General features: G+C 55.1%; 1 protein-coding gene and 1 long non-coding RNA gene across 12 annotated transcripts in view; one reads left to right on the forward strand and one right to left on the reverse strand.

Annotated features, from left to right (window-relative positions):
- Positions 1-23,770, reverse strand: part of COL22A1 (collagen type XXII alpha 1 chain) — a 260,912-nt gene that overhangs the window by 150,544 nt on the left and 86,598 nt on the right. For all 6 annotated transcript variants that reach the window (XM_035702839.2, XM_035702792.2, XM_035702817.2 and 3 more), the window contains 4 exons: positions 9,753-9,806; positions 8,814-8,867; positions 7,824-7,877; positions 6,048-6,092 (listed from right to left, as the gene is read on the reverse strand). In XM_035702839.2, the coding sequence (XP_035558732.2) occupies positions 6,048-6,092; positions 7,824-7,877; positions 8,814-8,867; positions 9,753-9,806 (207 nt within the window). The remainder of the gene's footprint in view (positions 1-6,047; positions 6,093-7,823; positions 7,878-8,813; positions 8,868-9,752; positions 9,807-23,770) is intronic.
- LOC112662066 (uncharacterized) lies at positions 13,427-18,837 on the forward strand. Of its 6 annotated transcripts, XR_007401607.1 has the most exons (6): positions 13,427-13,856; positions 14,181-14,370; positions 15,832-15,948; positions 17,786-18,113; positions 18,220-18,299; positions 18,715-18,837. It is a non-coding gene; the product is annotated as an uncharacterized LOC112662066 (long non-coding RNA). The 6 variants fall into 6 exon arrangements; XR_004807395.2 differs by having other exon boundaries at positions 13,427-14,370; XR_003138196.3 differs by lacking the exon at positions 15,832-15,948 and having other exon boundaries at positions 13,428-14,370.

The raw sequence follows: 23,770 nt of genomic DNA on the forward strand, positions 1-23,770 counted from the left end.
GAACGACCAGAGGACAGAAGGGGGGGGGGAGAGAGTGAGGAGCCAGGGGCCAGGGAACTCAGTTCTGATCTTGTTTTCCACCAACGCGGGCTGCCACCTGCAGGGTCTACACCGCTCTGAGATTCAACCTCCTCGCTGGGTTGAAATCGTAAAAAGCGAGAACAGAAGAAAGGTGGCTGTATTTCAAGAACCCTAAGACCTCTTCGGACACTCACAGTCCTTAACTGACAGGGGGTGTGCTCCATGCAGAGGGGACCGGAGCCCACCCACGTCCTGAGCACCTTCACGTACCGGCTGCACAGGCAGGCTCTCATTCCACTGTCCAGTGAGCCCTAAGAGGTTAAAGGGTGTCACCCTGGGACGCTCAACTCAAAGGAGGAATGTCTTGCATTCATGGAATCACTCCTGCCCAGGAAGCTCTGGAGAGTTCCACACCCTTCCCAGGACCCCCACGCCCCCCAGGCCTCATCCTCCTGCTGCGGTTCCGGATCTCAGACAGCAGTAGCAGCTCGGGCCCCATTGCCCTGGAGAGCCACCCTGGCTCAGGCCTGGAGGCAGCCTGGTGGCCTTGACCGCTCTCGGGTGGTGGTGGTGGCCTGGACGGCGCTGGGGGCAGGTGTGTGGGGTGTGTATGCTGGGCACTTGCCACAGGAAGCCTTTACCGTGTGAAAGAGGGAAGGCGCCTCCGTGACCCCAGCACCCAGGGGGCGTTGAGCAAACGCCTGTCACCGTGAGACCTGGTGGGCAGCTCCCCTGGGCCGCCCCGGAGGAGGATTAAAGGGGATTCTCACTGTCGGCAGAGGTGGGGCTGGCGCCCCCAGGACAGATTACGGCCTCAGGCAGTCCAAAGCCCCCACTTGGTCTCGTTACTATTTAGGGAGGCCCTCCCAGGGCCTCCAAAGGCCTCCCAGGGGCTGTGCTTGCCTTCACAGTGTGCCCCCCGTGACCCCCAGAGCCACTGGGACAGGCACCGCTGCATCAGGACGTGGGCTGAGGAGCTTGTGTGAGTGCCCAGAGTGAGAGCATCTCTTGTCTCTGATCCCAAAGCCACTGGTAGCAGTTTACTGGGGCGGCTGTGCCCTGGCTCCCCCTCACCCCAGGGGGCTCAGGAGTGTGGGCGTCACATCCACCCAAAGTTGTCCTGGGAGCTCGGGTTTCCAGACAGAGCAGGATGCCCACCGCATCCACCTCCTGGCCCCTTACAGAGTGGGTTCCCCCCCTTCTGATGGACTCCCCTTGCACCCTGCCAGCTGCCACAGGCTCCGTAGACCTGCTCGGTCCACTTGGGCTCTACTGCCCTCCATCACCAGGACGCTTTATGCCTGCAGAGCCTCCACGCCCTCTGTGTCTGCAGAGGCACCTTCTGGAAGATGCCTCAAGGACCGTCCCCCACTGTACACAGAGCGCCCCACCACGGGGCCGTCTGGAGGCGGGCTCGGTAATGGATGGGCAGTGGCTCTGGGTGGCTTGGCTCCAAGCCGCACAAGGCCAGGCAACCGATGGGCCTGTCTCGGAGGCAGATGGAAACTTCCTTCTTGCTGAGGTAAGATATCAGAGAGGTCTGCGAGGAAATAAACTGTTGTAAGTACCCATCAGATGTAAGAACTGGAAAGCAGCCGAAGGGATGATGTAGTCCAGGCTTCTTGACAAATGGGGAAGTCAAGGTGTAGAGAAGGGACCAGCTCTCCTCAGAGTCGCCCAGAAGGGCAGCAAGGAAGTTGGAATATGCCCAAAGCTGAGCCAGCAGAGCCCAGGCTCACACTTCCCCTTCTCTCCGTGGATCTTTCCCTGTCTCTCTCTGCCTGGCCTGCTTTCCGTCTCCCTACCCTCTGCATATGGCACATGACACCCAGGACTGTCCTACCCGTTTTACAAACATTAATGCAGTAGATCCTCATCTTCTGTAATACAGTTACTCTCAGTGTTGAGGAAACCTGAAACACAGATGTTAAATTACTCTCCAAAGGTGACCCTGTTTGCAGAGCCCAGAGCTGGGATTCAAAACCCTGGCAGGCTGGCTCCAGAAGCATCATGCAGGGCCTCCTCTCTGCCTCAGTGAGCCACCTGGAGCAGCCCAGGGAGCCAGGCCAATGGGGACATTGGCCGAACGTCCTCTCCTAGGCCTTCCCTGAAGGTGACCCTCCACTTTCTGAACTTCCCTGTGAGGGGACACCTCACAGGGGGCAGGGCTGTGAGCAATCTGCAGAGAGAGTTCAGGGGAACGTCTGTTGTCCTACATTTCTGGTAACGCTTCAGGCCTGGTGTGGCGTGGAGGGGAAAGCTCACATTGGGAATGAGATGTTTCCAGCACTTGCTATCTTTATAATGGGCCACATGGCATCAGGAAATAGCCTCTGGGCTCGGTTTCCCCAATTGAAAATAAGGAGAGATCTCCAGGCTTCTCTAGAAAGAGATGATTTAGGATTTTGATAGAAATGTACCATTTCTTGGCTGGACAAAAGTCTCAACACAAGACTCTAAAAGCTTGCTGGAAAAGCAGCCCAATGCTGCATGGGGGGAAAGCAGTCACCTCCAAGCCGAGTTCTGGCAAGAAGAACAAAGCACTGAGTGTGCAGAGACCGCCGTTCCCCTGAAACCCAGGCGGGGCAAGGAAGTATGCGTGGAAATGTTGGTGACATGCTGGACACTTTGCTTCTGTCCTCTTGTCCGACCTCCCGATGAGCTTTGGGGGAAGACATGAATATTTCCACTTTGTAGATGAGGAAACAGAGGTTCTGGTCAACCCCGCGGCTGCCGCAGCCCCTACGTGGCGGAGCTGGCTCTTACCAGGCTTGTGAAGACTCCTCAGCTTGGCACTGCAGCCTCCACCGAAACCCTGGGGAACCCAAACTCACTGGTCTCCAGAAGTGCGGCTGGAGCTGCTGCAACCAGGAAGCTCAGCAGAGCATCTTCCTGGATTGTGCTACGTTCCTGCTCTGGCCCCCGGAGCCTTCTCTCTGTGGCATTTCCTAGCTAACGTTCCCATCCAGCCCTGTGACATCACCCAAGCCTAGGTGCTAAAATGCACCTTCCGAATCCACCTTGCACGTTCTCTAAATAAGTCCAAGTTCATCCACCAAGTGAAGTTGGATGGTGAAGGCCAACCTGTCACCTTGTTCCTTCATCGCTCACCCCCCGAGCCCAGTGCTGCATCCACACGTCCATGTAGGAGACGGGCCGTGTGCTCAGTGGCGGGTGCTCCCTTGGGGAGGGAGGACCCAGAGACGAATACGGCGTGAGCGCTGCACCCACACGGCGAGGGGTCTCCATGTGTACACGGGAAAGAGAGACGAACTTGACGCAAATGACTAGTCAGGGTGCAAACCGCAGGGCTCCTAGGGGCACTAAGTGGACAAGCCTCAGTAGGAGCTTGGGGGAGGCTGCATGGGGAGGCCTGTTTTGAACCCCAGGCCAGGGTCTCTGTGCCCTCAGGTGACCACCAAGGGAGAACTCCACACATCGGGCTTTCATCCAGCATCAGTGCTGCGCTCACCGTGCACTTTGGACACCAAACCCGAGCTCCGCTCTTGCCGTCCTATACCCCCGCTCTTCTATAGGGTTAGTTCCCCAAACCTTGCCTCCTCGTTCTCTCAAGTACCAGAGCTGCCTGTCAAGCCACACCACCCTGTGCCTGAAGTCTTGGTTCTTCCAAATGCCACCTCCAGGTCCCTGCCATGTAAAGGAAGGGGCACAGGGCTATAGAAAGGAGGTCTCCGGGCACACACATTTGTGACCACATCAAAACATCTCAAAAGAGATGCAAATCCCAATGACCAGGGGGTAAGAGATTTTGCTTTTTTTTCTTTTTTCACTTATAATGATGAAAATTTAATATGCAAACACGAATCATGCTTCGGAGCCTGAGGTGGGATACCCCCGAGGCCCTGCCTCCCTGGATTCTCAAGAACCTTTTGGAAAGTGACGCGGCACTGTGCTTCAAGGGCCATGCACAGACCCACGTTCTTTGACTGGTGATCTCACTTCCAGGGAAGCAGCCTAAGGAAATAAACCTAAATTTGAAAACTAAATAAATAAATATGGCTGTCGGCTTAAAAATATTCACCCGAGCATTATTCTTGATCACGAAAAGCTAGGAACAACCCTAGGTGATCAATAACCGGGGGATAGGAGCATAAATCACCATGTATCCATGCGTCAGAACGCCGTGCAGGCTTTTAAACTGAGTCACAGAGGGGCACCTGGGGGGCTCAGGGTTCAGCTTCTGCCTTTGGCTCAGGGCGTGATCCCCGGGTCCCGGGATCGAGTCCCACATCAGGCTCCCTGCAGGGCGTCTGCTTCTCCCTCTGCCTGTGTCTCTGCCTCTCTGTGTCTCTCGTGAATAAATAAATAAAAATCTTTAAAAAAATAATAAAAAATAAAATGAGTCACAAAAACTTCACAGCAGCACGGGGCAGAAATACCGCATGTAGGGACCGACAGGCCAGGCGGCAAAGCCGAACACCTTATGTGTGTCTATGTAACAGGAAATCAGATACATAAGAACAAATCCGACAGAAAACAGGGCAAAGTGCTCCCCATAGTTGTATCAGGATGGTGAGATTACAAGCTCGTTTTTCTTATTTTCCAAGTGCACTGATATAAAATTAAAATAATGATTTCAAAACTTCTTATATGGTGAGAGGAACGCGTATCACTGAGGACAGAACAGGGGGAAACTCTGAAGACCCACCTGGGACGTGACTCGGCACGGAGGGCTCCATCCCAGCCCTGCATCTGCAGGACGGGCCTGCGGGTCCCGAGGATGCGGTGCCCACCTCTGTGCAGGCCCTGTTCCCACCCGCTGGACCCTGAGCAATTGATGACAGTTGCTCATGCGAAAGGGTCTGATCTGGGGTCACCTTGTGGTAAGCTGGCTTATGCTATGAAGGAACGGTGACCCCCCCAGTTCCCCTCAAGTGTGCCGGCCGCTGTGGCAGTGTGCACTTGAGAGTGTCAGCTTGGATCCGTTCCTGATGCCCGGTGACAGAGGCTAATTGTGGGTCCCCGACACAACTGTCACCACTTACCCTCCCATTGGTCTGAGAGTCAGGGTAACTGAAGAGCAGAGAAGTTATGTAACTTTGCTAAGTGAGATGTGAGCCCATGAAGGCACCCGGGCTCCGTCAACACCCCCCTTCCCCACCCTGGCCTGGAAACCCTAACCCACCTGTGTGAGGGGCTGTGGTGCCTGCAGGAGCCAGGAGCTGAGCCCATGCCCCCCTGGCCCTGAGCTTACACTAGGGTGGGAAATAAATGCCCCGTCTGTACTGGCCCTCACCTGCCACATGTGCACGCACACCATCACATACACACGCATTGCACACACATGCATGGGCTCCCATGTACACACACACAGGCACCCATGTGCTCACACACACATGGGCTCCCACGTGCACACACATGCATGGGCTCCCACGTGCACACACACAGGCACCCATGTGCACACACATGCAGGGGCTCCCACGTGCACACACAGGCACCCACGTGCTCATACACACAGGGGCTCCCATGTGCATACACACACAGACATCCACATGCACACACACACAGGCACCCATGTGCACACACACAGGCACCCCTGTGCACACACGCATGGGCTCCCACATGCACACACAAACGCATGGGCTCCCACGTGCACACACACAAGCACCCATGTGCACATACACACAGGCACCCATGTGCACACACATGCAGGGGCTCCCATGTGCACACACAGGCACCCATGTGCTCATACACACAGGGGCTCCCACATGCACACACACACACAGGCACCCCTGTGCACACATGCATGGGTTTCCACGTGCACACACACGCATGGGCTCTCACATGCACACACACAGACATCCACATGCACACACACACAGGTACCCTTGTGCATACACGCATGGGTTCCCATGTGCACACACATGGCACCCATGTGCACACACACGCTGGCACCCATGAGCTTCATGGGACTCATGAAGCATAGCGCAATCAGTCCCAGGCACCCTCCTCCTCTTTTCTATGGAAAGTTGCGGTGACGAGTGGAGGCAGATATTCATAAATACCTTTTCTCCTCGGGCTCCCTTTTCACCCCGTTCTCCTTGGAGACCCTGCGGGGAAAGGGGAAGAGCAGAACACATCTCAGTCCAGCATCTCTGACCTGAAGGCCTGAGGGCCCACGAACAGGCTGCCCCGGGAGGGGGGAAAAGCCTGTCTGCCAGGACTCTCCCTGCACTCCTCCCTCAGGCTTGGGGTGCAAGGTGAGCTCTTGGGGCTGGCCTCCCGACCCAGATTACCCACGTCCTCCCACCTAGGCTTGAACACACCCTGGCCCTCGAGCTTCCCAGGCCAATGGTAGGAATGTGGCTTTGGAGCCAGTGCCCCTGCCACCCAGAATTTGCAATCCCTCGGTGATCACGAAATCCAGATCAAGAAATCTGGGTGCCTTTAAGCCACATCCCTCCTCCTCCTCCTGGGCGAGGGCTCCTGCCCTGTCCTGCATCCACTCCACCTTCCTCAGGAGCAGCACCTGGATCCTATGCTAGGAACCCCCTCCACTGAGCAGAGTTACAGAAGCATCAGCCAAGGCAAGACATTCTCTGCCTCCCCTGAGGAGAATGGGGACCCCCGAGGACAGTGCCCCTATTGCTTCAGCATCGCGTCCCCACAGCCTGGAACGTGCCCACCACTTGATACCCATAAGCACTTGCTGAATGAATAAATGAGTCCATGAACGACTGCATCACTGGTTGTTAGCACAAGAATCTTGTAGAAGCTCTGCCTGCAGGCTACTGCCCCACATGGCCTTGCAGGGGCAGAGGACACAGACGTGCCTCTGCCACATGTGGGGCATGCAGTGAAATGCCAGGGCCACCGGCACCAGCGCATGACATCACAGGTTCTCCCGGGCGGCTCAGGACCAGGCCAACAGCTCGGTGCGTGGCCCTCCTGGAGAGGTCTGAGTATGTCCTGTGCTCCCATGGCAACTCCCTCCAGTCCTTCCTCTCCTCTCCTTTTCTGGAGGAAAGACCCTGGGACATTCCTGAAGAGGACGGACACTTCCCAGGCCCGCCTACTGGTTCGGGGGATAATACCCACATCTCTGTCCCTGGAGAAGAGGCACAGGCGCCAGACCCACAGGCCGCTATCCCAGAGGGCACAGGCTCTGTGGATCACGCAGGCCTCTGGCGGGAGCTGGACATCTTTGCCATTTTAATGCCATCCAAACATCTCGGCTGGACACACAGAGATCAGAGGTGTTGAACGTCTCGCACCCCTGAGGCAATGCAGGCTGCCTTGCTTGAAAATGACCTTTCACACTGCTTCATTCATGGGGAGCTAATCTCACATCTCTTAATGAGAACCCAAAATAGGGTCAGACACCCAAGAAGCCCCTTTGCTCCTTACACACCATGTCTATTTGCTCACCGCTTACTTCAAGGGGCACATGGTTACCAGACATTCATCATGGGTCTGGCACTGGCCTAGGGGCTGGAGAATTATTGGACAGGACGGGCTGGTAAAAATGGCTTCTTTAGGGTCAGGTATCAGAAACGCCTGGGCTGCCAGGTAAAAGTGCTTGGGCTTCACCACCTGGGCTTCACCATCTGGGAATGGGGTCCTGGGAAGGTGCATTTACACTTGATCTCTGGGGGCTTCCTAAGTGCCATAACGTTTCAGCATTTCCGCTCTAGGAAGAGACACCAACATGTCATTGCCATTGACACGTGCAAGGCAGTGGGTCCTCCGTGTAGACACAGGAGGGGGATTTGTCAGGGGCCCTGGGCCCCGATCTCTGGAGGAGTGAACAGGAACCCTTCCAGAGGCAGGTCTTTACTTACAGGAGCTCCAACGTGTCCAGGAGGCCCGGGGAGTCCAGGTGGTCCTTGGAATCCCTGCGGAAGAGTGTGCACCAGAAAGGTGTGGGCGGGGGAAGGAAAGGCAGGGGGAGGGGAGGCAGGGGTAGAGGCAACACCCAGCGATCCCTGCTTCTCCCCTGCCTGGGGGAGCAGGAGTCCCCATGATTCACACCCCAGTCTGCTACTTCAAGGAACGGCTGGCTAGAGGGCATTGCCTCCGAGCTGCAATGACGCCAGTGCGGCAAGTTCCATTTCCACGTGTCCTGCGTGGCCTTCCTACGATCTGGCCAGGATCTGTGCCCAGCTTCTGAGAAACCTGCCTGATTCTTGTGGCTCCTCACTCACCCTCCGCCCCAGGGCGAGCAGAGCATTGGACAAGTCCTGACAAGGCCCCCGAGGTTCCTCTGCTGCCTGGACCATGACCTGCCACAGATTTTAAGCAACTAATTTGGGACTATCTATTGAAATCTGTGAAGATTACACTGTGTCTTTCTTTGGTCAAAGCTACCCTAATTTTGGCGATCTATTCTATTGAAGTAAAACTTAGTACACGAAGAGAAACACACATAGACAATCCCCCCCCACACACACACGCATCGACTGCTGTATTGCTTTTAGCAGGAAACAAATGAAATTAGAAACATTTCAGGCCACAACGGGGAAAAGGTTATGTAGGTTATGATGCACCCAAATCATGGAATGAAATGCATGGATTAGGAGAAGAGGTGTGGAAAGGTGGCTCTAATCTGTCGTCGGATGGAAAAGACAAACAGTAGAGCATGCCATGATTCACTTTTTTGTGAGAATTCAGGAAAAATCACGTAGGCGAGGATAGATACACACGGGCACACACACGGTTATAGGGGAAGGGTGAGGAGGGAAAGCATTCTAGGCCCAAAGCAACCAGTTTTGCACCAAGATTTACCTGCTGGAAACAGCAGAGGGATAAACACAGCTGAAAGGGACACTTACCCGCATGCCCACCTCGCCGGGCAGCCCTGGCTCTCCTGGCTCTCCTGGCTCCCCCTGCACACACAAAAGAGTGCTGGTCATCACCCGGCGGGACACAGGCCCAGGCACGCCAGGGCAGCCCAAAGCCCCGGGCGTATCCATGTCTGGAACTCCAAACTCATTGCAGACACGAGGTGACCACCACTGAAAGGAGGCCCAGGCTGCCCTCGGAGACCTTCCATGAGCCAAGGAGCCCGTCTACATTGCCAGGGGCACATCCCAACCCCCTGGCTCCTGCTGCTGGAGGTCAGCACAACTAGATTCAGACACAACAGTGGAGAGAGCATAGTGACCTGGGCTGACGAGGGAGGCCGTCTTCACGGAGGAGCCTGGTCCCCTGGAGGGGAGCGGAGGGGTCTGCGGAGGATGGAGCCCCTTTGGGCTCTCGGGGGAGAGGGTCCCTTTGCCCTGGAGTAGACTGGCCTGCCCAGTCGATCACTCTCGGGCTGTGCTTCTGGAGCGTGTTCTAATTCAAAGGCGGGAGGGCAGAGAGGTAGAGTCGGGGAGCTGACAAGAGGGAGGCCAGGGGGCTGCATGTACGGGATGGGCTGCTACTGGGGTCGCACCCTGCCTCCTCGGGCTGCAAACCAGAGACCTGGGCCAAGCCCCCACTTTGGACCTGAACTTGGTTCCAGGCCTGGGCAGTGGGACAAGACCCCCCTGTGTAGAACTGCATGTCCATTGAGTGGGACCCTGGTTCCCAAGGGCACACAGGCAGTGCCCGGTGGCAACAGATGCTGCTGGTGTTGTTAAAACGACGAGGCTGACCTCCGGGGACCCGGGAAGGTCCTGGTGCAAACAAGCCCCAGCTCGCGACTGGCTCTGGTGCAGGCCGCCCCCCTCAAGGACTCGGGCTCTGACCAGGGGGTGGCCCATGGGGAGGTGGGGGACGAGGCGTACCCGCATGCCTTTGCTGCCGTCTCTCCCAGGGGGACCAGGCGGGCCCAGGGAACCCTAGGGCAGAGAAGGAAAGTAATCAGTGCAGGATAGAGAGCACAGGAAATGCAGATTCTCAGGCTTCCCCGGAGCCCTACAGCATCGGCTGGGGTCCACATTTTACCAAGACACCCCAGGGATCCAGATGCACCTGTCAGCCCCGTGCCCCTCCTCGAACTCACAGTGTGACCCTTCCTTGCTCCGGGCTCAGCGTCACACACCCCAGAGCACGGCCTTCTCAACCTGGGCCCGATGCTCCTTTGTCGTGCAGGCTGTCCCAGGCATTGCAGGGTGTCCAGCAGCATTTGTCCCTATGCGCCACTCACACTGCCCAGGGCCGACAACCAGAAATGTCTCCAGATACCGCCAAATGCTCCCCGGAAGCAAAAATCGCCCCTGGCTGAGCACCGCTGGGCTAGAGCCGGTCATCTAGAAGGATCCCTTAAGCAGGGACACACTTGACTCTAACGGATCACACGCAGAAGCCGGTGGCAGGCGCACTCCTGGGGCAGCTGTGGGGAGGAAGGGGGCTCGGGCCGGGCTGCTTGTCCCCCACACACCCCCCGACATGTGATGGGTGGTATTTAAAACCAGGGACTCCAGGGTCTCTGAGCTCCTGTGGGGCTCTGACACCATTCGATTCAAATCAAAGGATTCCATCAAGACCTTCAGCCCAGCGCCCCTGCTCCGTGGATTTGCCGTGGGACGCTGAGCAAGTCAAGGTGTCTTTCTGGGCTCTCCCATCTGCAAAATGAGGGTATTGGACATTCAAACACATGTGCCAACTGATGAAGTAATATTTAGCAAGCATCTTGTGCTGCAGCTTGTCATTGTACATTTCCAGTTTTCACCCATAAATGAGGACCCGTGCGTGTCTGTGGACACGCACGCGCGCACACACACACACACCTACTCTACAATTTCCATGAAGTCCCTTCCGAAGACCCAATGTTCCTTCTGAGTCAGTGTGATACTGAAAAGACAGACAGAAGGATGCCTGTGGCCCTGGTATCAGACGGACGTGAGCCTGCGTCCCAGCTCTGCACCCCTGAGTGTTACCGGCCTGTCACCTGCGTGGGCGACGAGGCCAGCAGCAGGCTCGCTGCCAGGTGAGCGAGGGCTTGGAAGTGAAACTCATGCTCAGCTGTGGGGACGCCATCGGGCCTCTGGGTGGCACACGAGCATCCCAGCTGCTCTGCCCGTGAGCCCTGAGGGACTGGACGGACTGCGCTGTGCAGGCGCACTTGTGGCCGGGGAACGGTGCCGTGTCCTGTGTGCCGCATGCATCATAAGCTGGTGGGACGGTCGCCGGAGAAGCCACCCCCCCGCCCTCCCGGAGTGGGTTCACAGTGAAGACGGGGCACCAGTGCTCACACAACACACTCATCTCCCAGTAAGCGGTGTCTGGTCCTTAGACTCGGGCCAGGAGGCTCTAGTCCTGGAGATGGAAGGGATTCATTAATGTTGAGGTGGCTTCCAGAGGGGATGTCTCCAGGCGGGGCAGCCCGGGGAGCGTGGTGTCAGGGACCGGGCAGAGGGAATGCCGGCCCCTGCCACCTGGAAGGAGGCAGCCACATGTGGCAAATGACTTAATATCTGGGAGCCGGCTGGCGGGCGGGGGGGGGGGTGTCTCAGTTTCACTTTCTGTGAAGTGGGAACACTCACAGCTACTTTGAAGCTTGAGTCAGTATTAAATGTCTCTGCAGCGCTTCACAGAACATTTCCAAGTTTGCTCCAGTTGATACCGGCTTGATTCGTAATTAGATCGTGAGGGGTCGGGGAACGTGGGGGATTCTTTAGTCTCATAGGTTTGTGGAACAAAGAGTTAAACTCAGTTAAACGGGTTCCTTTAAGCAGGCTCCCTGGAACCCTTGACTTTGCTTGCTGGTGGTGGTGTCCGGCGGCCTTGCCTACCCGACCCGGCCACGAGGCACGTGAGGGGCCGCAGTGGCTCGGGGCACACGCAGGGGGACGCTCCTGTGCTTTCCTGCACTGCACCGTGGGCAAAACCGAGCCCTCTCTACACTTGTGTGAAGGAGACCAGGCCGTCATTGGAAGGGGGTTGAAAGTTCTGGAAAGGAGACTTATTTATGGACTAAGGGGACAGAAGACGAGCCAGTCTCCGGTTGGCAAGCAGGGTATTCAGGTGCAGTTCGGGGAGGGAGGGCACTTTCTCGCTGGTCTTCGGGTACCCGTGGCTGTCCTTGGCCGGATACAGGGGGCAGGCTGTGGAAGTTCCACAAGAGGAAGGGCTGTTCAATGTTAGGGACCCGGCGCTTCCTCGGCACCAGTGGGCGTCGGGTGCTTCCTGGGGTCGAACTGCCAGCAGCATCCTTATGAAGGAATCGCTGCCACGACAGGCGGCTTCTCAGCCACCACTTTCACATCCACGCAACAGGGATGGATCCTCGCCCCGCCTCCCTGGTGGGCTATTTTGGAACTCAACGGTCCGTGGATGAAGCAGGCACCCAGGACAGGCGGGCGTGAGCTGGAGCCAATAAACACCCACTCGCATTGTTTGTTTAGCACTAAGAATGGCCCAGCTGACCGCAATATTACAGGGATGTTAATAATCGTACAAAGCAAGGGGCTCTGAAGAGGCTGCTGTGGGCGGTGAGTCCTCACAGGTATGTCCAACGTGCCCGGCACAGAGTACGCTCCCTTCAGCGGTGCCTCTAGCTCATCCCAGGACGTGTCTACAGGGACGGCGCAACTATGACCTATCCTTGAACGCAAGCTCGGAGATTCCATCGTTTGTCCAGAGTTGCAGCGTCCGCGGAAGACCCGCTCTGGGCCCCAGAACCCGTGTCTTAGAGGCGTTTGCAGGCACTGGACCACTGGATGCTCACAGTCCTGTGGGCCAAGTGTCTTTGTCCTCACTCAACACGGGGCAGCCGGGCACCGAGGGCCGTGACTCTCTCCAGCTCACCCAGCTGCGGACATGGCCAGGAGTGGGCTGGCTGAAGATGCATGCCTGCCTGCCCAGACCCACTCCCCTTCCCCAGGGAGTCCTCACCCCCAGCCTCGCTTCCCGGGAAGGCAGCAGAGCTCCTTCAACCACCTGACCATGCTTGACCCAAGGCAGGTGCTCCTCATCAGGCCGGGATGCAGGTGATCAGGAATAGGGTGGGCTCAGCGCCCCAGTAGCCCTGTCTGTGCCCAAGACCCACGTTTTATCCCCTGCCCCATCCTGCACCCATCTGAGTGGATGGCATGTGCATTTGCAGATGCTGGGACCCCCACCCCCCTACTTAACTCCTGCTTCACTACAACTCTAGGGCTAAGTTAGAGATTTCCCAAAAGGAGGATCTCAGAGAAGAGTTAGGACCTCCGGTGAGAAATGCCCTTGATGGATGGTGCTTCCCTCCACAATCAGGGCTATTGTGGGACAGGTTGGTTACCCAGTTCAGATGGCAGGTCCTCAAAAGGCCAGTCTGTCTTCTGGCTGCTGCAGCTGGAGGCAGGAGAAGGGGTGTCTTGGTGGGAATAAAGGGGGGAGGGCAGCAGGGCATTGGAGCTCCCAGGACCGTCTAATAAAGGGAGCCAGGGAGGACACCAGAGACAATGCCAGAGGAACTCCAGAGAGTTCCAGAACCTTCCCTCTGCCTGGTTGTCACATTCCAGCCTTATTGACACTTCCCAACAGATGCCCAACACACATCTGGGTGAATCTCTCATTCACCAGACAGGAGATCCATGGGGTGGGGTGTTGGTGCTTCAGCACCTCCCCATTACCACTGACCGCTTGGCACCGGGCCCCACGAGTGCTGTGGGTGTTTCAATCCCTCCCTGAGCCCCATGGGCTTGTGAAGGGAGATGGCAGGGAGGTCCTCCTGCCTTAAAGTTAAGCTTGCAGGTATAAAACACCCAGGGACACACACAGTGAACAGCAAGGTCTTGTGGAAAAACAGAGGTTTCAAGAGCCAGCCAACTGCTGCTTCAAACCCTCCATCACCCAGTACTAATGGTCGCCACCTAATTAGTGAGATGCTCTAATACCCAGTCTTCATCTGTAAAGAGGGACCCCAAATCTAGCTACAGAATCTGTGCCTCCCAAGGACACACCAGGTTGGCAAATTGGTTTTAGAGGGTGGGCTGACGTCATGGAAGCAGCCACCTCCCCTTTGAGACGGGTGGGCTACCCTTGTTTTGCAGTTTAAGAAACAGACTAGAGGTCTCTTGAGAGGTGACTATTTCCCTTGTCTGAGAGGATGGCACCTCTTTTCAATTCTATTTTATGTGGTTAGGGTAACCAAGCCAGCGCTACAAAATAGACCCTGAAAATTTCCACTTGCAAATCCTCATGAGCTCCAGGCATTTATTAGATGGGTTCCTGCTCTTAGGAAAATTGTCAACCTGACCCAAGTAGTTCGTATTTTTGTGTCATCTAAGCTTGGCCTCCCAGAACACTACCACCACGCCCTGTGATCCACCTTCCCAAGTTCCCCCCAGGTGGACTCCCCAACAGCCGCACACCCCCTCCCCTCAGGAAGCTCACTGGCCTCTATGAGCCTCATTTCATAGAGACCCACCCTACTTTCAGAAGGGGAAAAATGGTGTGGACATCATTAAAATGCAAGTTGTAAGTATCATACTGAGAATGAGGAACATGTTCTGTAGCCCGTGGGGTGGGTCAACCAGAGGAGAAGAATGCAGTTGCTCCGGGACTTGGTAAAGTCAGGCACAGAGAGATTTTTAAAGGGAATATGTGTAGCTAAGGATCCACATAAAGTATAACAAGAGGAGAGAAATGGACAGAAGGAAGGAAAGAAGACAGAGAGAGAGAAGGGAAGACAAGGGAACTAGACTCCTCTGCCACCTGTTAGCCGAGTAGGACAAGGGACCTCCCCTCGTGGGTCTCAGCAACTTCACCTGTGCAGCAGGTCAGGTGAGAAGAACTATACCTCTAGCCCAAGGGGGTCAATAAGAGACAATGGAGACAGTGCCTGGGGAGATGCTTCCTATACAGGGAGGTTCAAACAAGCATCAGGAACTCTTATTTGGGTAAACTATCCAAACCTCCACTCTTCACCCATGAAAGGGCAGTCACTCAGATCAAGAGGATGACAATAGATGATGCATATGAAACCCGTTACAGGAGATAACGAGGGCTTGGGGAAGAGAGGCTTCCCCCAGTTCATGCTCAGAGCGTTGGTGCCACATCTAGGTGGACCTCTCTGGCCACTCTCCACACACACAAGCACACACACTGCCTTCACGGTCTCACCGGGAGCCCCCCAGGGACGGTAACCTGTGGCAGCAACTATCTGCCCATGCCTGCTTTCAGAACCGGAGCTCCAGGAATTACATGATTATCTCATTGGGCAAAATATAGAGAAAAGAGAGCTCAGACGCTTCCCCTGTGCTTTTGGTTAATTAACTATCAGGGCTTTTGCTAAATGTTGACAAAGAGATTGCCTCATCCCTAGAGGTACATGTAAGCATTCCTCTTATTTCACCTGTTAGAAACAGAGTGGGTCGTGCAGGTGGGGTCGGAGGAGTCCTCTGGGCAGCGGTCCTCGAAGTGTGGCTCCTGCACCGGCAGCAGCAGCAGCATCCCCTGGGCCTTGTTAGAACCAGATGCTCGGGGGGAGCGGGGGGAGCAGCAAGCTGGTTTAAAAAGCACTCCAGGTGATTCGGATGCTGTCAAATCTGAGAACTATGGCCCAGCACTGATAAATGCCAGCTGGGGGTCGGGGGGGGGCAGAAAACGTGAACACAGTTCCTGGCTCGACCACACACAGAGGTCAACTCACTTGGTTCTTGGTCACATGGTTAATACACTTCTAAAATGAGGGCAGGCCTATTTGCCTCCAAGCTAAAGAGCATGTTGCAGGCATCCTGGCAGACCACAGTGCTTATAAATACCAGGTACTGTTATATTCTCACATGATCTACAAATTATTCTACATGAACCAAGGCAAGGAAAGGACGCCCCATAGTGTGATCAGCCCACCAGGAGCACAATTTCCAATAACTCTCCAGGCTTCCCGAGGCTTGCAGAGTTACAGAGCCCACCCCTCCCCACCTTGGGGGTAGGCAGGAGCCCCAACATTTTGCAGCTGTCGGCCGCCCCTGGGGACAAGACCTCCCCAATGCCCAGGATGCAGAAGACGTCATCTGGTGTATAAAAAAAATGTAACCCTACGCTGGTGTAATGGTAATTATACTTAACATTTATGAGCACTTTTTACAAATATAAGTCATTTATTTTCATTAGCTCATTTCATCCTCACAGAAACCCTCTGAGATGAGGAGTATTAGGGTTGCCAATTTATAGAAGAATAAAGTAAGGGCTAAGGGGCTGAGGAATTGCATGGTATGGCACAGCTGCCAAGTGGCTGAGCGGGTCTGAAGTCACCAGTCTGTGTCCAGGGTCCACGTCCTCAGCCTCCCCTGCCCCTCCACCCCGTCCCACCATCGAGCAGCCCAGCATTTGCCCTTCCCACAAATACTCCTGCCTCCTGTACAAAGCCCTCGGTCCTGTAACTGGTCCATTAGGCTTGGCAGGTGCCTGAGTGTCTGTGAGATCCCGTGAACTCAAAACTTCCCCAACGCTCCCTTCAGCACCACGGACAGGGTCTCCCGCCTGGGGACGCCCTCCGCGTTTTGCCCCCAACCCCACAAGGCTACTTGAGGGCACATAAGCAACTAAACATATTTTCCCCCTAAACCCTTTAATTATTATAAAAATAGGAGGCCTTCAACCACAGTTATCCAACTCGATAACCATGAATAATGCACATTAATGCACAGGCTAAGAATAGGAGATGGGGCTGCTGATTAAGTCAGCCGTGAGCAAAGAGAAAGGGACCCAGCGCTAGAAGCAATGGCATAAATATATCTTAGAAGTTTCACATGTACAAACACACACGTATAATTTATATTTTATGGCTAAGAAGCTCTACGATGAGGTCACGACATAAAATAAGTTGATTCCCACAGGGACACGGTTTTTGAGGGTCAAGGCTTCCCAGATACCAGCACCTGCTTTCAGAGAAGGCCAGAGAACTGGCACTGGGCAGTGTAATGGGTAGGAGTGGGTCACTATGGGACCAGAGGCATGGCCCAGACTCCGTCAGGGGCTGCAGGAGGCTGATACTCAAACCCAACAGCCTGGCACATATCAAAAGCTCAATAAGACCACCACATGGCACTTTCTTTGAGACCAAGTCACAACACTGTTCCACATAAAATCACCATGGGTCGGCCACTGAATTCTGCATGGCTCTGACTGCCAATGTCTCCATCCCATTCTCTCAGGATCCGTGAAATAAAAGAGTGCTCACTACCCCTTGCGATGCCACATTTTCCGCTTATACCAGAAACCCCTCATGTAGAGAATCATCTCCTGGTTTCTGGAGACCTTTCTTGGTCCCTGGTCTGGAAAAGAGGCACCAGGAAGAAAATCCCTATTTGGCAGGGCCCTCTCTTCTTTCCCCACCAATCCTGCAATCCATTCTGTAGAGACTCCATGAAATCTCAACTTGCTATTTCAGATCAAGGCTGCCCTTGAAAGACACCAAAGAATGAACTAGTTCGGGGGGTGGGGGGGGGGAGACCCGGCCTTTTACCTTGGAGACAGCACACAGAGTGGCTGTCATGCTGGCATCAGAGTGGTGCCATTGTGAGGGTTGGTGTGACTGTCCCCTTCAGGGGGACCCCAGGCACTGCTGTGACTGCCTCACAGAAAGGGCCCTGGGTGAGCTCAGATCAGGCCTGAATGGGAATGTCCCTTCTAGCTCTTACCTGCTCTGCCCTCTAAGCTGTGCAGTGGCCAGAGTGACTTTTTTCCTGCACACTCTTCATCATCCTCTGGGCATGCCACTTTTGCTCTCAAGTGCAAATAGGTTGCAGTAATCATATGTCAAGGCTCGTGTCCCCCATTTTGCTTTCCCTCTCCAGTCCCCAGGAGCCCTGCCTGCCCCTAAATGGGCAGCTGTTAGGATTTTGAACAAGCCGGAGCTATTATAAACTATGTTGTCCTCTTCCTACAGCTTCTTACAGTGAGAACATCAATGTGTGTGTTTCCCAAGTCTCAGTGGCTTTTCCATGAAATGGGGGCAATGCCCCCTTCCATCTGAGCTCACTGGAAGGAAGGAATGAGACGGTGTCTTTGGGACTTCCTGGCTCCCTGCGTGAGGGCTCAAAGGTTACTGGGTCAGAAGCATCCCTGGTATTTCAGGACGCAGAGGGCCATGGTGGATGCACAAGGAGGAAGCAGTCTCGGTGGGGAGGAATACTGAGGCAAGATCCCGGGAAACATGAACCCAGAATTGGAACCAGACATGCAGAGGAAGGGTCTCTTGGGGCCCCACACAGCAGGTGAGAAGTGCACTCCAAATGCGTGGACTTTACGTGGCGCTGCACAGTGGTCAACAGGGAATCTGTCCCATTTTAGAATCAAACGCAAATTCACCTGCACTTGCAGATTTCCAACAGGACGGCGAGTGTAAGCCAGAGGACAGATCCTTGGAACTCAGGATTTCCAGGCATCGGGTCCCACTGCTGGTAGGTGTTTTTGGGCAGGTGGGTCCCCCATTTTCCTGAAGCCAGGGGCCTTTCCTGAGAGGCTGGATGCTTCATGGTCCACAGAGAAGTGGAAGGGCCTGCTTCGTCCTTAAGGGAACATGTACAGAACCTGGGGGGCCAGGCTGCCTCCGCTGGCCCCTATGAACCTGGCTTCCCAACACCCCTTCTTAACTTCACCACGACGGCCTCGGGTTCCTTCCTCACTTTCCCACTTGGCATCATACTTCGTGAGCCTGTGATGCCCCATCACATGAAGACTCTCCTCGAGGATGCTCGGGCTCGCAGCTCACAGCTCTGGCATCCTCTTCAGGGCATTCAGCTGAAGTTTTGAGAAGGCGGCATCTGGGCCACTCGTTCGACTCAGATTCCTCTTTTACCACGTTTGTCCTGTCAGGTTTATGACCCCGACAAGAACTGAAGAAAACCATAAAAGATGAGGAACTGATGTTTGTATGGCCTAAACCTCTGCCCACTACTAAGCCAGCCAGCCCAATAAAATTCAGCTGAGTTTCTTAAATTCACTTGTGTATATATATATATTTTTTTTCCTGGTGTACCACACTGTGGAATCTGAGCACAAAATCCATAGGAACTTTTATTTATTGCCATATGGATTTCTGTGGAAATGCTTAAGACAGGAGTTTCTGGTTGTTGTTGTTTTTGGGTTTTTTTTCCCTTCTACCAAATGCTGAGTACTGAGTTGCTGACCCAAGCACGGCTTTACAGGACACTCTGCCCCAATTTCATCCCCTGCAGGTCTCAGGTGCCCTTGCTGCCTATAGGGTGGGATCCGGGCTGATGAGGGGCTCTGGAGCCCTCTCCCTACGCTGTCCCCTACTGTGCTCCACCCCGGAGAAATGGAGCCCTACCCCACCTCCTGATCTCGGCCAGTCCCACCTGAGGCCCCTTCTGGACCCCAACCCCACTCTAATTTTAATATTAAGACCAGCAGCTGGTCATAAGGAGAATAACACTGGCAAGCAAAGCATCGCGTTGTGTATCTGAGCAGCTGGAGACGCTGCCTGCTGAGTGATCACTCAGCAATATCACCGACAAGGATCCATTTGAGGCCCAACCTCTGAGCATCCCCTCGTCCTGCGCCGACTGGCTCACTTCACCGCAGCAAAATGGCTGCAGGGATGTCAAGGTCCTCATCCTCACGGCCGTGAGCCCAGGGGAAAAAACATCTGTCTCTAGGCTTCAAAGCAAAAGTACTGACTTTGTCTGGCTTGAGCCAGCTTAGATAATGTGCCCGAACTGGTCACCGTGCTCGGGGACTCCGTGCCCGGAGAGCTTGCACCTCATTCTTGCTAATGCTTGCCCAAGCCGTTATTTAGCAGGTGCCTACAAAGTTCTCCCCTGGATACCCTCACTGAGCCCTCAGGGCCACGGAAGGAGAACACACACGGTCGGTTCTAGTATCTTCCAGGTAAACTGAGATACTGAGAACTGTAGAGAATGCCCCCCGCCCGCCCACCACGCTTATGCGGCAAGTCCCAATGCCCTACCCTCAGCCACTGCCATGTTCCACCTTCTGGACCCACTGGCCGTCACGCATCCAGTGCTCAGCAGACCTCCCCCTCCCCCTTGCTGGGAGAGAGAGCGCTTTCCTCCAAAATTACACCATTTTGGGATTTCATGCATAAACAATTATGAACACCCTGTACTTAAAAGGATTTTCATTATATTAAGACTTAGTCTTTTGTTAAATGTCTACAGATGTGGTAGCATCAAGAATAATTAACAAGACCCCCCCCAAATCCCACTACCCAGGTGTGCTGTCTGCCCTGCGCATGCGCCCTTTTATGCGTGAGCAACATGGGGCTTCCTAGGCTGTATCTCATTGCGTCACGTCGCATGCCTAGCTCCCTGTGGCAAGATGTTCCTAATTCTCACTTGTGCCCATCCGGTTGCTGTGATGTGATGCTCCGTGAGGTTGTCACCATCATAGTTGTCAGGAGCACTTATAAAAAATGGAGTCAGCTCATGGTAATTTTGTTCCTGCTTCTGTTCCACCCTTCATATGAATTATGCTCATGATAATTTCCTAGACATTTTTTTAATCTCATTTTGTAGCACTGCACCCCCCCACCACCACCATGCACTGTAACACGGAGTATCCTAGGAAAACCTCAGTGTGCTGTGCCGACGTGAGCATCCTCTGCTCCTCCGTCCCCTAGGGCCCAGGCAGGGTCTTCAGTGTGCACTACAGTGTGGGGGATGGAGGCCACAACCTGGCTGCTCCAGGTAAGAAGATCACACTCTGAGTTTGTGCATGTCTCCTCTGCAGAAGGGGGTGAATGAGCCCTGGGAGGGCTCTAACCAACCTGGTTTTAGAGCTCTGTGAACTCACACCCTTGCTCCTGTCCTGGGTCCTTAAATACTATCTTTTAAAGAAACGCATGTCACTCTTGTATGGATGTTAGCAGTAGCGTCTAGCAGAAAAAACACAAGGAAGGCAAGGGACAGCGTTTTTACACGTGCCGAGCACGTGCCAGGGACGAAGCCAGGTGCTTTCTCAGGCATTACTAACCCCCTGTAATCCCCACAACAGCCCTACCTACAACAGACATCAATGTTCCCACTTTACAGATGAGAAGCTGAGGCTCTCAGGGAGACAGCAGCCCAAGGTCACCCGGCCACTGCAGAGCTGGGAGCCAAACCACGTGTGCCCAACTCCCTGAACCTGCTTTCTTTCCATCACCTGAGCCTGGAACCGAGGCTAGCTCTTCCCTCCTTCCTCCCAGGTGCCAGTTTTCTAAGGAATAAGAGGACAACCCCGGAACAGCAGAGACGTCCCCACCGTCACATTGAGGGGGGAGCCCTGCAGAGGGAAAGTGGAGCGGACGCGCCGGCTCGCAGGCAGCAGAGGGCGCTGTGGGCCCAGGAAAGGGACACAACCCAGCGGCTGGTTGGGGTGGGGGGTGGCGGGCAGGGAGCAGGCTTCTTCCCTGGCGGCCTGGGTCCCCAGAGCAGAGCGACCCCCAGCTCAGGATGCACCCCGACTGGTAGCTCACCAGAAACTCACGTTTTGGACTTGTTTTTGTGGTTTCTAAATCTTTTTCTACCAGTGGGGCTCACGATCTGGCTAATGTTACAGACCTCATCTCCACGGTGGCCAGACCAGCTCGGGGCCCACCCAAGGGAGCCCTCATGCCAGCGTCTTACTGTGCTGGTCAATCTGCTCTGCGAGGGAAGAAGCAAGGGCGGAGGGCACGGAGGGCATGACCCCTCCCTGTTTCCTCCAACTCCACCGGAACCGGTCCCGACCAGCCCAATCACCACCACCCAGCCAGCTTCAAATTAACTGAAAATTATGGGCGGAACATAAACAGAGCATCACCAGCTCGAGAGCTCGCAGTGCCAGGCGCTGCGTCAAACCCTTCATGCACATTCCCTCCCTCAGTCCCACCCCACCTTATGTGATAGAACCATTATCATTCCCCTCCCCCCTTTTACAGAAAAGGAAACTGAGGCTCAGAGTAGCCTGAGGACAGACATGCGGTCAGCACGAGGTGCGGCCAGATTCTGAAGCTGGGTCTGCTGCACCGCATTCTGTGACCCACCCCACACCCCACAACCCCCCGCACTGGGTCGAGTTGGTCCTCCGTCCTGGATGGCGGAGGGCCGAGATCTACTCATCCATCCGCCTGTTGGGCAAGCAGGTACTTAATGCCAGCTGCCTCCCAGAAGCTTGGGAGGCTCATCCTTTTATGGCCCCAAAGCCTGGGCTCTGGGCAGCAGCTACAGGGCCTCCCCTCAGAGGCTGCTCCCCCCTTACCTTAGCCTGATTTCATATATATTAAAACACTGGGGGAAGACTGGCCCCAAGAAACCTACGGTGAATATGGGAACCAGACAGGAGGTTAGCTTCCAAGACCAGGGGCAGAAGCAGCCGAGGTACGTGGCGCCACTCAATGGTCTTGGGCATTTGATGGGGAGCCCAGGAGAGTCAGGAGGCCAGGAGTTCCGACAGCTGTTAAGCTGTGCGACCTGGGGCCCGTCCCCTACCTTCTCTGGGAGCCAATTTCCTGAGTGGCTGAGGAAGGGGAGCTTCAATCAGCCCTGCAGCTTCCCTTCGCTTTTGCAATAACCACTGATTGTGTTTCCTACCATCCCACTCACCTATGACCTTGGGCCAGTCACTTGACCACTAAGCTTTGTTCTTCCCATCTGTGAAATGGGCATAAGCAGTGCCCTCCTAAAGCACTGTCTTCATCATGAGACATAAGGTACAGGGCACATCAGGCCTCACACATCATCACAGTGGCTAACTACATGCCAGGAATACAGGACACATGAGCACAATCAGAGAAACACGATTCCTGAACCCACTGGGCTGCAGTCATCCAATCCCCTCGTATGATGCACTTGCTATGGAGAGACGATTCAAGTGGGCAAGCCGGTGTGTTGGGCCCTGTCCAAGTGCATTAGTCACCGGTGGCCTCCTCTGCTCTGTGGACTCTATCAGTCCTCTTGACCCACCCTGGCCTCGCCTCATCCTTGGGGGGCTGGGGGTGTAGACAGAAGAGTCCCAGGGGCTCCAGCTGGGGTGGGCTGATCACCAAGTCTCAGAGCTGCCGCCTGCAAGGGCCTTTATGCATCATCCCATCCCACCCCCTCGTTCTTACAGATGAGGAAGCAGAGGCCCAGAGAGGGAGGTGACTCACCCCGAATCACACAGCTAATATGGGACAGAATAGAGACTCAGATTTTGCTAAAAATGTTCCACTGCAAGAGAATGTCAACCAAGGACAGAGCCAGAAATGCTGGAGTCTGTGCGGCTGCCCATCTGTCCTGCCAAGCCCCAAGGATGTGAGGAGGGCTCCCTGGCTGCACCTGTGACCTGGCCAGGTCCCGACTCTGGTGCTGTAGGCGGGGATCCGGGGGGCACCGGGGAGGTGCCTGCAGCCATCAGGAGAATAAGGCTGCCCGTTCCGAGCTAAACCAGAACAGACAAGGCTGAGATGCACCTGCTGCTCACAGGAGAAGGGAGGCCCATCACTTCCTGCCTGGCGACGCCAACACAGGCGGACAGCTCAGCAGCCAGAGGACACGCTGGTCCCGGAGATGCATGCTGGTGTCACCCAGCGAGCACGCCCAGACCCAGCACCCTGACTTCAAGGGCTCCGGCAGCTCCAGTCCCGACAGGAGCATCTGGGTGTCCTGCTAATGCCTGTGCCCCGGGCCTACAGGTACCTAGCAGGCTAGCACCAGTAGATAAAAATAGTTGCTGAACTTGAGCGCCTTCCCTCCAGGTGCTGGGCCAGTAAATCACCCAGAAACCATGGACGGGGGCCACTGCCAGCCCCACATTAGGTGGCAGGAGACCCAGACTGGAAAACTGATGGCAAAGTCCCCCTGTGCTGCGTGTCCCACTAGGCAGTGTCCCAGGGTCTCAGACCGCTCCGTATCCTTGCGTAGGAGATACTGTGTGTGTGTGCGTGTAC

The sequence above is a fragment of the Canis lupus genome, chromosome 13 (assembly GCF_003254725.2).
Source record: "Canis lupus dingo isolate Sandy chromosome 13, ASM325472v2, whole genome shotgun sequence".
Taxonomy (NCBI): domain Eukaryota; kingdom Metazoa; phylum Chordata; class Mammalia; order Carnivora; family Canidae; genus Canis; species Canis lupus.